General features: G+C 36.7%; 1 protein-coding gene across 2 annotated transcripts; it reads right to left on the minus strand.

Moving 5' to 3' along the window:
- Positions 1 to 9,748: 9,748 nt before the first annotated feature.
- On the minus strand, positions 9,749 to 18,916 carry LOC120951566 (carbonic anhydrase 1-like). 2 transcript variants are annotated; one of them, XM_040370347.2, is made up of 3 exons: positions 18,700 to 18,912; positions 17,192 to 17,266; positions 9,749 to 10,738 (listed from the first exon to the last, which is right to left on the minus strand). In XM_040370347.2, the coding sequence occupies exons 1-3, from the start codon at positions 18,728 to 18,730 to the stop codon at positions 9,915 to 9,917; spliced, it is 930 nt and encodes a 309-aa protein (XP_040226281.2). In that variant the 5' UTR covers positions 18,731 to 18,912; the 3' UTR covers positions 9,749 to 9,914. The 2 variants fall into 2 exon arrangements, with proteins under 2 accessions (XP_040226281.2, XP_049461006.1); XM_049605049.1 differs by lacking the exon at positions 17,192 to 17,266 and having other exon boundaries at positions 18,700 to 18,916.
- Between the last annotated feature and the right edge of the window lie 1,320 nt (positions 18,917 to 20,236).

The raw sequence follows: 20,236 nt of genomic DNA on the forward strand, positions 1-20,236 counted from the left end.
GCCAGCGGTTTTTGTGCCAAAAACAAGAAGAAAAAAGATGCTATAAAAATAATTAACTAACTGCCATAAAAAACGACAGAAGAAAATTTATCCCTAACGAAATCAGGATGACATATTTGGTATTCGTAACGAGATATTCATAAAAATGCGATATAATTTTCTGGACTTTTAAGGAAACTATGAGCCCCAATTCTATCCCCCGCTTAGGGCTCCGAGATGGATAAATACGCCTCTTCCCCTCCATTAATGACTACAAAAAAAAACCAAGACGCAACTATGTTAAGACAAAAAAGTCTAGAGATTATAAACAAACAACAGGGCACAAAAATATACACGGATGGGAGCAAAATAGAAAACCTCTGTGGTATAGGTATATACATAGAGATAAACCCGAGAGAAATTATCACGATATCAAAAAAATAGAACACTCGGTATCAATCTGCACCACGGAACTATACGCAATAGACACAGCGTTACAAATAGCAATAAAAAAAAATTAAAAAAAAACTGCACAATCTACACAGATAGCAAAGCATCATATATGATTTTAGAGACTTCCAGAGAAGAATTATACCTAGATGAAATCATCAATAGAATATTATTCAACCTAGAATTAACCCAATGTAAAATCCAATGGATCCCTAGTCATGTGGGTATAAACGGTAACGAAAAAGCCGACAAGCTAGCCAAGGAGGGAACAAAACAACAATCTACAATAAAGAACAAAATTAGAGTAAGCGACGCCATATCGGCATTCCAAATAAAAGCCCAAACCAAAGCAAACCGTTGGTACACACTAATGAGCACAACAAAAGGGAAAAATGCTATAGGTACCAAACCACACTAAACAAAAAAATGTGGCACTACAAGCTAAAAATCCCACCAAAAGACATAAAAATACTAAACAGGCTTATCGCCGGGCACGACTACAGCAACTTTTGGGTACACAAAATGAAGTTAACAGATAACGGCACATGCAACACATGCCACAAACCAGACACCGGAACACACAAAGTATTAAACTGCCAGAAATACTCTGCAGAAAGAGATATGATTTTTTAATCATTAATCATTTTTAATCATTTTAATCATGATTTTTAGATAAATGAACCCAACTTCATCGCAGCATGAAAAAAAAAGATATAAAAACCTTAATGCTAGTTATGAACTTCGTGAAGAAAAACAGAATACTCTTTAAAAAAAATCGAATACTCCTGGCTTTGAACTGGTTTGTTTAGATCGTAGTGTCTATGGCATTCAATCTGTTAAACTTAGGGAACCGGAAGCTCCGAATCCTCATTCATAATATATAGGGAAAAAAACAAAGAAAAGGGATATATGGCCTAAGTAGCCGATCCTAAATAAGTTGAGGTTGGAAAAACTCATTCATTACGCGGAATAGTATGATGAAGGCCCAGGAAGCTGGATTCTCATACCGCGAGTAATAACCGAACCGAGTAATAACCTCCCACAGCAGAGAAGAAGAAGAAAATGCAAATCGTCAGCATTTCGTAGCAAACTAAAGGTTCGTCGATGTTTAGATAATCGATTGCACAACAATTAGGATCCAGTTACATTATAGCCTTTTCTAAACACATATCTGTTTCCAAATCATGATCAATATATTGGTGATCTTCAAGGGTCACTTCATTTTAATTGAATGCCACAAATCAGGCTTTTCTAAAACAATGCTCGATTGTCTCCGGCTTAACGTCTACTGTCCATACGTTTGACACAATCCTGCTTGCTTCCAAAACAGTTACTTCTGATGGACTCTGAAAAAATAAGGAAAAATTGGTTGCATTAACTCACTACAAATATTTAAATGCTTACTTTTTCCTCTTCTAATTCTTGCAATCGCTTTCTGACTAAATTATATCGGTAGTAGTGTTTAAAATTTTTGATCACACCCAAGTCCAATGGCTGGAAAACAGATGTTGTATTCGGTGGAAAATATTCTAGCCTAATGAAATCCTACCTATCTTGAATGTCCTTTGGGTGAGCTGGGCAATTATCTATGAATAAAATGACATGCCTCTTCTGTTCTTCAAATTATTCATCCAACTCCAACAACCATTTCTCAAATATAGCTGTGGTCATCCACGCTTTTGAATTGCTTTCATATAAAATTGGTAATGAATGGCAGTTTTGCATACACCTTGGTTTTCGGCTTTTGCCAATAACTAGCAAGGGTAGCTTTTCACTGCCGTCCATATTCGTAGCACACAATATGGATAATCTTTGCTTTGAATATTTTATTCCATGGCATTTTTCCGTCTTGTAATCGTATGTTTTGCTTGGAAGACATTTAAAAAATAGCCCGGTTTCATCTGCATTAAAAATATCACGAGGTTCGTATTGACGAATAAGTGTTGGCAAAATATTAGTTTGGCAATCACTCGTTATGTTCATGTCTACAGCAGCACTTTCTCCACAATTTCTTTTAATAGTTAAATTGCTCCGTTTGAAGAAACGAGTTAGCCATCTAGAATTAGCTACAGTCAGTCCAAAAAGTATTCGTCTAGATGAATATTTTGCAGAAAACGACGAATTATGGCCGCAATAGGCATGGGGTGGTAAAAGTAATCATGGGGTTTGATAAAGGGACTATCTATACACACGTACTGCTAAAACTAAGCATTAAAATAGTGCAATAACAACTAAATAATTTAAAAAACTAAAAAAAATCATTTGATTGATGTGCAAAAAGTGTTCGTCTATCAGACTTTTGGCGTAATATACGTATGAAAACAAAAGTGATGGAATCAAAAAATGTCCTGATCTTGTTTCTTATTGCATTTATGACTATTGGTGACTACTTGCACAACGCAAGAACTCATTTGAACATTTAAAACTGCGTATTTTTTATCCACTCATCCTACCAGACTTCTCTGGTAGAAATATTGCATTTCTGGACTACGTGGCCAAGTTACATTGAAAAAATGGCAACTGATATCATATTGAGAGTCTACTAAATCATTTTCATCAGTTTGATTTCAGCTGGTTTGGTGTTTTGGGCAAATGACAATGCTCTGTATGTTCTCGAGCTCGACTGTTCTTGAAACATGTATGACCTTGGCGATTTAAACATGTTTTAATATGCTAGCAGAGCCTAATTTGAAATAAATTCATGAATTATCTGATGCACCTTAACAGATTTGGCCACTTTCTGTGTATGGTATTATTCGAACAAAGCATGTTTGTAACAACTCACTAATTTAAGCTATTACATGACCAGCTACGATGAAATACAGCATGACCCATCAAACAAATGTGACCCATCTCTTTTCCTGATCTTATTGGCCATCACAAATTGCACTGATTCCTTGGTAAAATTTGATTTGTTGGACATTGAATTGGCTGAATGATGCACTTCAAGGCAATATACCTAGCTGCTTCGTGGATGGAATTATTGTGTTGGTACAAAAGAAAGGTAGCACAGCGGGCCTCTCAAATTTTCGTCCAATTTCTTTATTAAATTTTGACTACAAACTTCTCTCAAGAATGCTTAAAATACGTATGCAGGGAATAATTGAAACATGGCACATCATTTCACCATCACAAAAATGTAGTAACAAACCGCATAATATTTTTGAAGCTGTTCTTGCTATCAAAGAGAAAATAATAGACTTCAAGAGAAAAAGAATCAGGGACAAACTCGTCTCTTTCGATCTCACTCAAGCATTTGATCGTGTAGATAGGAGGTTCCTTTGGACAACGATGGCCTGCTTGGGATTCAACGCAAGATTAATAGAACTTTTAACGTATATTGGAAATCAATCCTCGTCACGGTTACTAGTAAATGGACACCTCTCCCCATCGTTTCCTATCCAACGATCCGTAAGGCAGGGTGATCCCTTGTCAATGATGTTGTTTGTTTTGTATCTTCACCCGCTCCTCACCACACTCGAAGGCCTTTGTAACAATCAGAATGACCTGATCAATGCTTATGCTGACGATATATCGGTAATTTCCACCTCCCTTAACAAAATCGAGCTAGTGCGACAAACAATAGAAACATTCGGGTACTATTCTGGTGCAATGCTAAGTATGGAAAAAACAACAGCACTAGACATAGGACACATCACCACCAATAACACAATAGAAACACCATGGCTTCGTACGGTAGAACGACTACGACTTCTCGGCATTCTATTCACCAATAACATCCGTGAAGCAATGAGCAACAATTGGGACAGAGTCATAGAAAAATTCAGGTGGATGGTGTGGTACCACAGAAGAAGAAACCTTAATCTATGCCAAAAAATCACGCTGCTTAATACATTCATATTGCCCAAGGTTTGGTTTACAGCCTCGGTGTGTGGTGTTCGAGAAATGGACATAGGAAAAATAACGTCACCTATAGGCTTATTACTCTGGAGTGGAAGTGGATGTACTAGAGTTCCTCTACAACAACTTGCTCTTCCAAAACTGCGTGGAGGACTAAACCTTCACATTCCAGCCATAAAAGTTCCAGCACTGCTATGTAACCGATATATAACACACAGAGACCTTTGCGTAAGCTCCGAGATAATTAATAACGTAAATGAAGCAAATGTCCCAAGCAGCTATCCATGCCTAAAAACTGTAAAAAAACATATGGTGGGTATACCAATTGTATTGGATACCATAATAACGACAAAAAGTCTGACAAAAAAGATAACAAAGTCTCTACCAAATCCCAAAGTATTTTTGGAGACACCAACAAGAAATTGGCGCAGGATCTGGCATAACATAAGCAGTCGAAAGCTAAATTCCGAACAAAGATCATACCTATATCTACTGGTGAACAATAAAATAAAAAATTGTGCCGATCTTTTTCGTCATCACCGCATTACATCACCAACATGCCCACACTGCCCAATGGATGAAACAATCAAACATAAGTTCTCGGTGTGTCACCGATCAAAACCAGCATGGGCAGTTTTACAAAGACGTCTTAACGATATCAGTCCCAACAGACAACTATCTTACGAAGATCTACACGTTCCTGAGTTAAGTGGTTTAAGTGCAGCAACTTGTAGTGAAATACTTCGCATATTTTCAAATTATATCATCCCCAGCATTGGAAACAATGATCCTGTGATTGATTTAGATGTCCTTTCCTGTTGTCTATTGTAAATAATGTTAAGTAAATAAACACATGTAATAAATATTTTTATAAAAAAAAAAACCGTCAAGGATGGCTGCTAACATGGCAGTTTGTCACACAATTAGTGTCAGAAAAATGGCCAAACACTGATCAAATGAAGGAACGAGGCCTCTCACAAATTTTGTAGCCTTTAGAAATGGATAGGATTGGTTAAGCACGGGATTAAGATACGATGTTCGCCTTCATGCTCCATTCCTTTAACTCCCCCGCCTTTAGTGCCTCACTGACCGCTCGAAGTGCAATTGAAACAGCAGAAATGCATTAATTTAGAAAGAAGTCACCAGTAGATGGATAGTAATAAAATTAATCCATGTCTACATAGTGTTTGGCCAGCGTAAATTAATAAAAAGCTGCATAGACGAATACTTTTTGCACGTCCTTCAAATGACTTTTTTTGTTTTTTTATGTATTTTGGTTGCTATTGCACTATTTAAATGGTTATTTTTTAGCAGTACGTGTATATTGATGGTCCCTTTATCAAACATCAACATTGCTTTTATTGCCCCCTACGTATTGCGGCCATAATTCGCCTTTTTCTGTAAAATATTTCTGCTAGACGAATACTTTTTGGACTGACTGTACATTGTCGAAAACGTTCCATTTTTTGGCAAATTCCGTACATTTCATTTTGACAATTTCGCCAAACAGAGTAATGTTGTTGTTGCGGACTTCTTGTACAAATATTTGCACGGATTTTTCTAATTTTTCATTCCGGAATCGGCTGGCTCTTTTTGTGTCTAATCTCGTACCATTTTTCCAGTTTTAAAGGAGCTTCTTTTTTCTTCACAATTCAGCTTACAGTAGTGCGTGAAACGCCGAAGAATTGGCTAAGTTCAGCAAAACTTTTGCCATTTTGCTTTTCCGCAATTATTTGTAAGCGTTTGTTTAGTGTTAAAAATGTGTGCTTGGAGTTCATCTTAGTTTCAAGTTACAAAAGTAAAAAGGTTCACTTCAAATTGATTCTCTCTTGATAAAAACAAATAAAATGGCTGGCTCGCTCAGAACAGACTGATGCCCAAATTAGAGAATATTGAAATGCTAGGACATGTGACCGTCGCTATGGGAAACCACGCATAAAATTGCAGATTAGAGAAGCCCGCCATGGCAACGCCATGCACAAATAAGAGGGATACAGATTTCAGAGGTTTTCCAAATAAGAGGGGCAAAAATGTACAGAAAATGAAGGGACTTTTAAAAATATTCAAATAAGAGGGGTTTCTCACATTGGAGAGGTGTCGAATAAGAGAGGGTTCACAGCGTTTGGATATGGATTGTAAATACATTAAGTAAAATATTTAAAATTGATTATGGACACATAACCGGCTGTTTTACAAATTATAATTTGTAGTTTAACAAAAACAATGATTTTATTAAAAGAAAAACATTAATACACCTGTTCTCACTTTCCTCTGAATCTTTATCCGGTTGCTATGGATCGCAATCCATGAGATTGGATCACAATCAACTACGTCTGAATCATTTGCAGCTACGTTTGGATCGTTTTCAGCAACGTTTGGATCGCTCTCAGCTACCTTTGGATTTTGCGGTAGCTCGCGTAAATCTCGTTGCGGCGCAAAGTTTATTTAGTGACCATTCAGCGTACCTCACGATTCTCCTCATAACAGACAATTTGAAAAGCAACAATTTCGTATTGTTCTATGTTAGAACCCAATTGAGAATATGTGTTAAAACCCCATTTTTAAGCAATGAACAACATTTGACAGATTTGTCTGCTTCTACGCATCAGAACAGATTTCCTCCATTCTAAAGATGGAATATCCGGCTATACCTCGAAACCCTGAACAAAACTGAATGACCACGTAGGTCGTTACGCTAAAAAGAAGAGGTTTGTACTGGTTTGTTTGGAAAATACACCTGTTCTCACTTTCCTCTGAATCGTTATTATAGATAATAATATTAAGAAGTTAAGAAGAAGATTGTGCTGGTTTGTTTGAAAAACTTGGTCTAATAACCAAAAACGTATGAATGGTGATGTAAGCTTCATATAAAAAATACAATAAGATTTTACAATTGAATGCATTAATTGTTTAGTTCTTTCCTTGGGGTGCAAATGTGTCCCGCGGTCACCAAATAAACGGTACGCTAAAACGAAATTTGCGCGAGCTACCGTAAAATCCAAAGGTAGCTGAGAGCGATCCAAACATAGCTGTTGCGTTAGCAACGTCCGGTGATATTTTTTTTTTTTTCCCCGAAATGATTCACTCGCGACGTTAGTTAGGTTCTCTTAACTTCACTTTATTGAATTCTATTAACGCAGTACGTAACGGTGGTACTGTAAATTTACTTATAACAAAGTGGTTAAAAAAATTCCACTGCTTCTGGTTCCGCGGTGATGACGAGAAAAAGAGGAAGTGCTTTCCCAAATTTCCCTTTTATGGCTTTTCCACCATTGCAAATTCGCGGGCTTGCGATCCTCATCGTTAGTCGAGCAGTCCCACAGTCGAGCAGTAACGTGGGTCAAATGTCACTGCTTGACACTTGCGCTGACATTCGATGTTTTCCTGTGTTAAACAATAACAATAGCTGAAAACGATCCAAACGTAGTTGAAAACGATTCAGACGTAGTTGATTGCGATTCATTCTCATGGATTGCGATCCATAGCAACCGGATAAAGATTCAGAGAAAAATGAGAACAGGTGTATCTTAATATACATCTTAATATTTCTTCGGTAAAAATCTTAATATTTAGTTGTGGCGTTACCATAATACTTACTAGTGATGGGCGAGTCGACCTGAACCTCCGCCATCCGTAGGCGTCCCGGAGTCTGTGTCGACCCGAAAGGTACAAGTAGGTTCAGTAGTTGCAACGACTCCGGTAGGTGCAAGTAAGCATAAGCGACTCCGACACGATGGTCCAGCGAGTTCGAGTCGGGTCGGGTTTCTTGATTTTGTATGAGCGTTCTGTGAGGTAGGAATGCAGCCACTTAACTATTTGTTCCGAAAATTTTAACTTCTGCCAATTGGCGATTAAAATGTCGTGTGAGATGAGGTCGAAATCTGCTTTGAGATCTGTGTAAATGACATCCACTTGACCGCCGGAATCGAGGTTACGTTTGCAGAAACTAACGAATTCAGTGAGGTTCGTTAATGATACACGTTTGGGTACGAACCCGTGTTGGTTATCCATAATGTAATTCGATGTAGCGGAGAGCATAGAACCGTAAAGCAGAAGCTCAAAAGCTTTTGATACCGCACAAAGTGATGTGATACCGCGACAGTTTGAAGCACATGAGCGATCCCATTTTTTAAATATTGGTACCATCCACGAGGACTTCCATAAGCGTGGGAAAATACCGGAGCTCAGTGACGTGTTGTATATGTTTGTTAATACAGGTGCCAGGGACTGATAACATTTACTGATAATGAAACTCGCGATGCCAGGAGCTGTAGATGGTTTAAGGTTTTTGAGACACTTTTCTACTGTGGGTATATCAAACGAAGGTATGGTGTAATCAATCATGTAAGATGTAAGGCGTGTGTAAGATATAGAGTGTCCAAGGAGATTATGACGGTCGCTGTGCGCTGCTAGGCCTTCAGTCACTGAAGCAACGCAATTGCAACGCCCACTTCTGATGGGCAATACTTTGAATAAAATATAGATTTTTCGACAATAAAGCATAAAATTTCGCTAAAAAAATCCGGTTTTTAAGTTGTACACCCAATATAAGAAGTAAAATAAATCAATAAATTAGGTTTCAATACGGTGTCAATCAATACTATGGTACATTTGATAAAAGTTGTGTTGAAAATAATAATTGCGTTGTTATGTGGTCATTTACAGCGTTAACAAAAATATGAGTTTCGTGATGTAATTCAAACGATTGTGACGGAACGATTTTTTAACGCTTTGTAAACGATCAAAGATCTTTTCACAATAGCATAAATAAATTAAATAACTCGCAAATTATCGTATCGAGCATATTTTAGAGCCATACCACCACAACATATACGTTTACCCTTTCGTACTCGTAAATATAGTAATTCTAGAAATGTTCATCTTGTACCTACAATTCATTTTCAAGACAAATTTATCCTAAATACGATATGAAAGATGACATCATGTAACCTCGATAAGAGAATATGGAAGTTTGGAATAATACGAACACTTTTTCAATTTTTTTATTAAGTTTTAATGTGTATTTATATTGAGTGGTATCGCCCAATATGAATTAAGAATTATGTATAATATGTGTTTTGTTGCTCGATATAATTTGCTTTGCTATAGAAGCCGAATCCGTCGTTCTTTCCATATTAAAGAATTTGTGACCTATCCGCGTAGTGCCTGACAGTTTGGTGGAAACCTACAATGGTAACATGAACATCCTTGCACAAGTGAATTGCATAAAACCAATACTTGGAAAGGAGAAAATGAATAATGGAAAATCTGCTTTTTGTTGGGACGAATAAAACTCATCATTAGAGTTTTTGTAGGAATACTGCTACTGATGTGCTAGTGCCATGATAAAACGTGTATTTACCTTCAGTAGTATATTCATTCAACCTAAAATTATTTATTTTGTGATATTTTCATGCCATAACATGTTTTGATTTGAAACACAACTAACAACAGCATAGACGATTGAAATTTTAATTATCAAATGAAAGTTCAACTTTTATGTATTTCAAATCGATCGTCTGTCGATCTGCAATGGTAAGCCATTTTTGAGCTGCTTAAAACCATTAAAGCGTTTAAACTGTATAATTATATTGCTTTTGGTAAATTCTTTGGATTTCATTTTTTCAGTGGTAACTTAATCTGGATGTAATGACTAGTAGTACTATCGCTCCCAGAAACACAACATTTGAAGTCATTTTTGTTGCAAAATTGTTTCCTTGTTGATCCCACTCAGTCGCATAAACTAGCGCTCGCGTGTTCAATGGTTGCACAGACCGGAAATTGTTCACTAATTCCCGACCGGTTTGATCATGAATAGCTTTAAACCTTTCTACCTGTTCAAGTGACACAGAAATACTTTCGGTAAAGACAGTCCAAATAACTGATTCAGCGCAGGCCGGTGTAGTGAGTGAGCCTTCGTATCGATAAAATGAAGTACGGTTAGATGGCAATAAGTTGTACGGGGAAAGTTTTCCTCTCAGGAGTGCTTCTTTTCCAACCTCGTTCTGAATTTCTGTTGCTGTGTCCAGAATAGTATCAATGTGCATGTTTGGCTGGCTACCCACATGAAACAATACTCCAAGTACGGCTACTCCGTTACGCGCTTGTACAGCGTCTTCTAGTGACGCATAACGAGTATCATGGTGCACTAAGTGAAGTTCGAGCCCGTAGCGTGTGTCGTCTAAAGTGTGCTCAGAGCCCCAGTGAAAATGCATTTGATCAAGCACAAATCGTCCACCTAATCCACCTCCTTGCATTGTAATGGCAGAATCTCGATTGTTTATCTGAATTGAGTGACCGGTATTTGTCACGCGGGGTTGTTTAAGTGGCAGCATGTAATTGCTGAAAAATAACGGAGCGAACTGGCCACGAACCGCAGCTGCTATTGTTAGGTCGATAGGTGACTGACGTCGACCATTGTCACATTGACCGCCCCATCGTTCTGGTTCTGAAAAGATAGTATTTTTAAAAAAAAAATAATAATATGTTTTTAATAATACAAGACTTAACAAAAATAAAGAAATGTGCTTAAAGCCGGGGGACACTGTCCGTACTCGCTAGTGTAATTTTGATTTTCACTAGCGCATCTGGCGGCGGCTGGTGGAAGCATTTTGCCAAACAACTTGGAGCCGCTCCAGAAAATACGTTAGTTTTTCATGTATTTTACTTTAACCAGACTGGAAAAGCTTTGTAATTGATAGATAAATATGTTGTGCAAGTATTTCATCCGCTTTCGCATCAAAAAACGATGAAAAATAACTTAAATTTGAGATCCGGCACGACCATTCCCTTGACGACCAAAAAAGGTTCGGTCAGCCGCCGCCAGATGCGCTAGTGAAAATCGAAATTACACTAGCGAGTACGGACAGTGTCCCCCGACCTTTAGAGTGATAATTCGGCTAATAATTCGGCTAGATAATCGTGGAGCTAAACTGCTAAAAGGAGAAATTGACGCACTTCGTCTATAAAGCAAAGTGCACATATACGCTCTTCGCTCTAGTCCTCGTTCATCGTCCCTTTTGTACATAGATAGGCAACACGAATTATGTGGCAAATGAGTTGATATCACCAATGGCACGCAGTTATAATTTATTCTACGCAGGAGTTGATTTCCACACATCCATTTTTACTATTAGTGAAGGTCTGCGCGACATAAATATATAAAAGTTTAGGATATATTGTGTAGCCATCATTGGCATTTAAGAATTATATATTATTGGGACCGAGAAGAACTCGCGTATCTTATATCGCGTATCGCGTATTTCCACATATGTCGATTTCCGAGGTTTTCTGTCAAAATATAGCTTATTTTCGTGTAAGTTTACCTTGGGTTAAGTTTAAGCTACTAAATTTATTATTTGATATGATTCTAAGTGAAGAGTACAATGTGACTCGTTTTAAATGATTTTAAAATTCGATCAACATGAAAAGATATAATTTTCTTTGCATTGCGCAATGGATGTGTCACATCAGTACGATTTGCTCAAAGAACTGAGAAATACAGAAATTATACAAAAATTGGCACCTGAAAAATTGATTGGTTTCTGAACCTGCCGGATCGAACTTCTGCCAATTTTTGTATAATTAGTTATAATAAGAATGTTTAGTTATGTGTTGCGTACTTCATCAACAAAAGGTGTCACGCGTACCATGAGTAAGACACCTCCAAATAACAAACCGGATCAAAACTCTGCGACTAGAACGGCCGAAGGTTCTGTTGAACATTTTCAAAAAGAAGCATCCTATTGTTATGTTGTGTGTTGTGTTATGAGAAACGTGCCACCATTCATCTTGTTTCAAATTCACGCAACGATAGGTTTATTTTTTCACAGAAGCTTTTCGGATCAGTTGCTTGTAATGGGTTCAAAATGCCACCGGTTTTCATCAAAGAGGGGTTGAGGGTGAATATTGATATCTATTTGGGTATTTTGATGAAGAAGATCTTACCTTGGATCAGAAAAGATTGTCGATGAGCTTCAATTTCAACAAGAAGTCACAAACAAGTTACAAGGCACAATTCAACAAGACCGAGCGCCCTGGCATACCTCTTAAAAGACTCGAGAGAGGTGTAAGGATAACATAATATTATTAAAATATGTATAGCCTCCTAGCAGCCCAGACTATAACCCCCTCAATTCCTACATATGAGCAAATGTTCAGACCTGTGGTAAATCTCACACCAGTGTCGACGCTCTGAAAGCGTCTATTCAAAAACCTCCAGGTATGCTCCAAATTCCCGGTTTGGGTGACGGGATTAATTCAATTGAATATGAATAGAAAAGCAGAAATTCTTCATAAAAACATGTTTTAAAATATGTGTTTAATTTTAATTTGATCCATAAAAAAATCCAAGGTATTGTAGCATATTTGCTGGACAGAACTTATTATAAACCACACTATCAACTATAGACTCATTGTAACGCACCTCGGAAAGCCAAACCACACTATTGCAACACATTCATTATAACACACTCAGCAAATCAGATATAATACCATCATAAAGGACGAAGGCACAATAGTGTATAAATGCGTAATAATAATAATAATAATAATAATAATAATAATAATAAAAAAGAAGGTCCAATCGGACGGTCTTATCCGGTGGGTAAATCCCTAACGGGTAACCCCCATCGGAAGGTGCGCGCAGTTGTATGTTAATTATATAAAATTTTTTGACAAATAAACTGCGGATACATTAAAAAAAAAAAAGATATAATACCATAACAAAGCAACCGGAAGAATTCAGGCCCCACCGTTCATATAAAAACAATTGTGACACACTTCTTGAAAACATCCGAAAGACGCATATTAAGCAAATAAGGCGTAACTGCAAGCAAACTAGTTGAACCGAGAACGCATAGCAACTTATTGCTAAAAGCGCGGTGTAGGCAAAGATCGACGAACGCTCCCGGTCTTTAGCTAAAACAGTTTATACTTTCCAGAACCTTCGTAAAAACACAAAAAAAAAGCAAAGCGCAGCATAGGCACATAATGACAGACACCTCACTTCGATACAATGTATAAATTGCACCTCATATCAATAACCTTTAATTAGGACAAAAACACACTCCAAAACCAAATGTACGAAACTTATTGAGTATAAATAAAACCAATTCCGACCGCGGCAGGCCAGATTGGTTCGGACTGTCAAGATAGGACGTTACGCTGCTTTTAAAAAAAAACTTCGCCTTTCAACTTATTTCAAGAGTTTAGTTATGTCCCCCTTCCCAAGGTAAGGCTTCTAAACTCCAGTAAAGGAAACCCCTTACAGGTACAGTTGTACGCTCATCACATTACAGTATAAAATGTTATGTATATTATTTCAATATGCATTATGCACTACTTTTACTCGATACTCGTCGAATCCAACAGTGGACGGTCAAGTCGTGCGAATTGATATCTGTACCACGGGAACCGCCTCTCTTTACGCAATCCGAAAAGCACGTCAGCAGAGCGTTTAAAAGTTGTAGATTGGCAGTAATGATCATTAGAAAACTCGTACGACTTAACAACATACCCGTCATGAGTTCAAGCCCCAAATGGACCGTGCCACGTATAACTGACTATCCTGCTATGGGGGATCGATAAGTCACTGAAAGCCAAGCCCACAAGTAGTGGTACAGGCAGCCCTTGACCGACAACGGTTGTTGAGCCAAAAAGAAGAAGAAGATATGATAAACAAACTCCAACAAAAAAAAATCTTGGTTGCTTTTACAATTCATGCTCCTCAAAAGCAATTATATTTTTAGTAGTATCAAAATATTCCATACTTGTTGATAAAATTATATATGGATAGCAATTATTTATCAAATCTTCTTCTTCTATTTGGCGTAACGTCCTACGCGGACATGCTGGCCTATACAGGCTTTCTAGACATAATTCATTACCACGCAGCCGGATAGTCAATCATTGCTACGGAGGGACGGTCCATTCTACGACTTGAACCCATGACGGGCATGTTATTGAGTCCTTCGAGCTGACGACTGTACCACGGGACCGCCCATTCATGGAATATTTAACCTATTTCTCGAAATTTTCGGTCAGAATTACCCAACTGCTCCTATTTCAACGTCCTCAACAGGATGTTTCCAGTTGTAAGCGATGTGTTTTATTTTGTTAACTACATGATATTATAGATTTATGTCTTATAGGTATGGATTAAGATCAACCAAATCTCTATCGTTGATAGTACAAATCTATAGAAATAATAATGCATGCACCGTTCAGATGATGCATTTCAACATCGATCAATGGGGCACTATGCTACACCTCGGTCAGTGTCAAGGTCCGAGCAAAGCGGCATGGAAGTAATGTTTGCTCACTGTCAAGCATTCATTACGGCTGCCGCACGGTTTTGCTACAGAGCTAGTAGACGAATATAATATAAGTGAAAACTTAGGTGTCAGTCACCTCTGCATGGCGCATGGTGTGCCAGTCAACTTGTTATAAGTCACAGATGGTCAAAGTGTAGTTGTTCGAAGCTAAAATAAGACAAGGGAAAGTGAGAGTAAATAGAACTCAGTAAAAGCTGAAAACTGAATGATTTTCACTTTCTTGCTCATGGTTTCTTATTCGCTGGATGGTTGCTTTTGGTATAATCAATCCATTTTTGTTTTTTTCTTTTGTTTTTTTTCTGACGCGTAAGATGGTCAAGACAGAAGTTTCAAGTTACGCTTTTGGCTTATTTTGCTTTTGTTTATTTTTTCGACTTACAAGTTAGATTTCCTAATCGTCTCCTGTCAATTAACGCAGGCGCAAAGTGTAAATTCCGATAGCGCTCAACGAAAATAAACAAAGAATGTGTCAGTTTGAGGCAATGATTGACAACTGTAGAAAAAATACGGTCAGCTAACGGCAATCAGAGCTGCGGTGCAAATTTGCAAATTTTAACGTGGATACCGAAATACACATTTGGCGTCAAAAGTATTATTTTTATCTTCGTCGCGTACGTCAGCATTGTAGAAACAGACATATCGGAAATACCCTGAAATGTTCAGGGTTCAGCTCTCCAGGGAATGATAATTAGCTCGTACAGTAGTGTCAAGGCCGTAACTATCAAGTGCAGCTGCTATTGACCGAGAGCAATGAGCCCAACTTAAGCATGGTTCCATCCGTCCAGGCAAGGTTGAAGACATGGATTGATAAGGTGCCACTCGTCTATTACATTTTCCTTCCAGCTCCCATCCTTCATGGCATTTGGTCTTTCATTTTGCAAAGCAAACGCCACAATTGTTTGAAATACTCAAATAATTATTATTTGACGTAACCTTTCAACGCACATTATCAGTAGCGGTGGTTATCAGGTACGTTTGCAACGATGCTCGTTTACTTTTGATTTATGGTATTATTGTTTGTATTACTTTTAATTATAATGACCAAACAATGTCAGCTGTTACTAGTTCATTTGTGATATATTTATTGCGGTTTTACTTCACGATTTCGAGGCAAGGATGTTTTATATCATTCCAAGCTTTTCATTTTTTCTATTATTACGTCTCATGCTTTTATCAGTCTATTCTGGTCTTTTAATAAAGAATCTCAAATCCCAAAAATCAAACCCGTACGCGCACGAGCAGTTATTGCTTCTTATTCTGGTTTGATATTTTCTAGTGCGACATTTTATCAGTAATCTGTTTAATCTGTTATCGATCAATTCAGCAAGCTCACTTCTAACCTTGATCGCGTGTTTACATCTTGTCTTGTCAGCACACCGTTATCATGAATGCCTAACAAAGGGAATATACACTTTTTGAAGAAGCTAGGGGCAAGGTGTTATCAATAATTTAATAAAACCCTTTTAAATTTAATGTAGACAGTTTTAATATAATGTAGTTCAGCCAGCAGAATTGCAGAATGTTTCAATGGATGGAAGTGAATTCATATAAAAATCATGCAAGCAACCATTTCCAAAGGATCTGTGAGTCCTTGTGTCTTTTTAAGGCTCAATGTCCTACATAAGCACAATCAATTCCAAAATTCATATTCATCAAATACCCTTGACTAGGCCATGCTGACTTCTCCAGGACAGATGTTATTTTGTTTACATTGATGTAATATTTCAAATAATAAATGCCACCATAATATAAAGCTATTTGTATTTGACGCGTTTTTTAATTATGCCTAAGATCTGCGTTATTCGATCAATTTGTCAATTCGGTTATTAATTGTCAGAAGAAGTGTAGTCGAATGTTTTATTCACATGATACTCTTTTGGATTATTGTAAGTAAGATATCAAATTGTTCTCGCAAGTCATTTTGGTTATGCCATCTGGCCGGACTTTATCAATCCCTGACCTAATCATTTACGATCCGTCACCATGGAGCAATAAATTTGAATCATTCTAAGGGAAATTTACACACTATGCGATCCGGCTTCTTTATTCGAAGGATGAATCTGCTGCTTTCCTATCGTGCCAAGTGTCTCCTGTTAGGTTCGATTGATATGTAGGACACATTCGAAAACATGCTAAATTGATTTACCTAGCGCACGGTCCACACGGGGATCATGACCATGACGGGGCATGTTGCTAGGTCGTACGACGTGACTGTACCAAGATAATGTATTAAATACAAGAAAAATTTCCCCCCATGAACAAAAAGACACATGAATGATGTGATAGTACCGTCGATTAAAACAATACAAGCGAGGTGCTAAAATGTAGTACATCCTAACTAATCATATATTTTAGAACAGAGTTTCATTATGCCATATCAACCTACTTGCTTGAAATACCATGTTAAACGATTAGCAAATTAACGTTACCACGCGGATGCCTTTGTACTTGTGTCGGTAATAGCATTTGTTTTGTGCGAAATGTATTGTAATAAATACCTAAAGGCAGTGAAATTTCTGATAAAGAGTCCCGTACATCGTATAGTTTTTTTTCACCCTCATACTTACCACTCATCACACCATTTGTCCCAGGTGTAGGATAATTCCATTCATCACCACGAGCAGCATGAAGCACGAACAGAGCTAAGAAATTAAAATGTTATAATAAAAAAGTCCTAATTTATAAGTATAATTTATCTATAGTATTGAATCTAATTTATGTTCAATATTAAACAGTCCCCATTGTCCCTTTTATCCACTATTAAAATCATATTATACATTATACATCATACATATCAAAACATACCAATAAAATATTTAAAAAAAGCTAATGTTTAAAGTGTTCTCTATAATTAAAATATTTTATTTAAACCTTGAAATATTATGCGATTGCTTTTTTTCATTTGCAATTTCGTTATTTGCATTATTGCTGTACATAATTCTTTCAATACTGTTCGATGATTTGTTCGCCGCTTGTATGGCTCACGCTTGCCTCAAGCATCACTTGGTAGAGATAACAATAATTTAAAATTTTAAATTGAAATCATTAACTTCAAGCCCCTCACGAAATGTATTCAGTTAAACGAACAACAAGCTAAACAAATTAACATCATTATTATCAATTTGACACAGCTGATTGGTTTAAATATACTATCAACATTTGTAAAGAACCACTGCCTTATCCATTTATCTCTATTTCGTACAGAAGACCTACATCAATGAATGTTGTATGAAATGTGGAGTGTCACAAATGCAATTAATCACTACCAATCGTTCATAAACAATCAATGGCCGAGAATCAAATAATATTGCTGAATATGATTGATAACTTTTACAATAATTGTCTATACCGGAATAGTTTGCTTATCAATAGCGAATCATGCTTATCATGCTTATTAAAAACATACTGAAACAAAAGCAATCAAATCGAAGCTCACCCGCACAGGAAAGGCTGTGAAAGGAAATGGTAGTGTTTTTTTCGGCAGATGGTATGTCTTATCAATTATCTTAAGCCAATCCATCACTATTGCAACGCCATCAATTTGTTAGTTGATTATTTATGGACAGTTTCCCGTACTAGTCAGCTGATTTATTATGAATTGGCCTTGGTTACATGGACAAATATACCCCATCCACAGCAATGGAATAAGATAATCATTTTTGATTTCTTACTTATCATCTTTGATATCAATTCTCGAGGCATCTTTTCTCTTTGGGAAAGGAAATTCTACTCAGTAATTCCCATCAAACATCGTTTCCACTTGTTCAAAACTAAAAACTTCACTGGGAATTATCATTTACTTTAAAGAAAACATTAACAATTTCAAAGTGATACTACTGCAATGGCACGTTGCCATATATCAACAATTGTAATACAATTTAGTTATGAAAACCTCATGTTGAAACTAAATCAAAATGAACACGTTAAATAAACAACTGGGGCAAAATTGTTTTTTGATACTAATTAGCACTGAAACACCTTTCACTGGATACTACTAATTGAGGTCTTGCGCATTAAATTAGACAATGTAAATTATTTATTACTATTATTTATATACGTATTTATTATAACTTACCATAGCAGAGCAATAAAGTGAAACTTTTCATTGTTAACTTCGTTTGAACACTGCACAGAACCTTTACGGAATAAACAAAATCACTCGGGTTCGTTCATCGAGGACTTATAATTCACACAGTCGACTCGTTCAAAAGTGACCGCTATTGTTGCTGGCGCTCGACTTTATGCAGCAACCATTCTCTACCATCGGTAGCAACAGAATCCCCAGTCTGTCTACGATAACACAACGCTGCTCACTAAGAATGACGTCGGACTTTGGCTACGTAATGTCGATTAGCGGCTTTCAACCTGTGTTCACACAACGTCATGTTCACTCTCCTCATTTATGTTGCGTCAAGTATTGTTCCATCCTCTCGCGCGCATAATGTAGTGCGCGTGCAGTCGGGTAAATTATTGATAATTCTATGCATTGTCACAAAGATGTTCAGATTGCAGCAGCTATAGTAGTCGGATGCATTTTTTAGCTGATACTGATGGTTGACAATTGATTAACATAAAATAGATAAATGAATTCAGCTAGCAAGTGAGACCTGTTCAACAATATTTACTCTGTTGAGTATATTAAAAATAACATTATTTTTTTCGTACTTATTCACATGCTTTTTTATTATTTTTCTTTAAATTTTCAATTTGGTTGATTTGTTGTTGATTATTTTAATAAATAATTAATGGACAATTATTTATTAATGTTCTTTCATTTTAATTTTACATTAATTAGTTTTTTTTGTAATTTAATTCCAAAGGTTAATTATATTTAGCAGGTACGAAAAGACTAAAACTAAACAATTTTAATACAATCGCAAGAAATGCAATGTTAGGGTGTGTAAAAACAATTAGGAATCTAATAATTTGCTAGAATAAAAAGTGGGTTTGCCGACATTGTTAAAAAATAAAAATAAAAGCCCAAAGACTCACCTAAAATTTAACAACTAGCAAAAAAAAACACACGCACTATAATAACTTCTCTTTTTAAATGAAATTCATTCACTATAAAGTCAGCCATGAGGTAGAAGATAACATTTATTTTAGATCGATCATACTTACCTTTACTTAACTTCACACATTCAAAACGAATAATTAATTAAACACCCAACACCTGACATATCGCTCATATATTCATATCTTTCTTTAACTAATTAGGGCACCGTAAAATTCTCAAATATAAATCCTAGCGTTCAACAAAAAGTGATACCAAAAAAAAAGTGAATCTCTATCCTTACTACTGTTGGCGAACGAGTATGCAATCTGCATTACTCTGATATTCTAGCTACTCGCCAATAGATGTCGCTACTAGTCTGTCACCATCCTTGTTTACACTAATTGTCATATGTATGTAATTTCACAGGTTGGTATTTTGGCTAGTCCCTTCTGGTTCCTTTCGTTTCCCCTCCGAAAAAAAAATATAATATGGAGTTGGCCGCTTTTTACGAACACCACCTCATTTTATTTTCATTTTATATAATTATATCAAGTTCACTCGATTGAGCGCTGTAGTGAGTGTAGCAGCTTTTAATTCAACTTCGAAATAAATACTG

The sequence above is a fragment of the Anopheles coluzzii genome, chromosome 2 (genome assembly GCF_943734685.1).
Source record: "Anopheles coluzzii chromosome 2, AcolN3, whole genome shotgun sequence".
NCBI lineage: Eukaryota > Metazoa > Arthropoda > Insecta > Diptera > Culicidae > Anopheles > Anopheles coluzzii.

Excerpts from the sequence above, each read along its gene's own strand:
- LOC120951566 (XM_040370347.2), bottom strand. The coding sequence starts at position 18,730 with ATGAAAAGTTTCACTTTATTGCTCTGCTATG. Across the intron at positions 17,267-18,699 it reads CACTTTATTGCTCTGCTATG|CTCTGTTCGTGCTTCATGCT; the intron begins GTAAGTTATAAT and ends TTAATTTCTTAG. Across the intron at positions 10,739-17,191 it reads GACAAATGGTGTGATGAGTG|AACCAGAACGATGGGGCGGT; the intron begins GTAAGTATGAGG and ends CTATCTTTTCAG.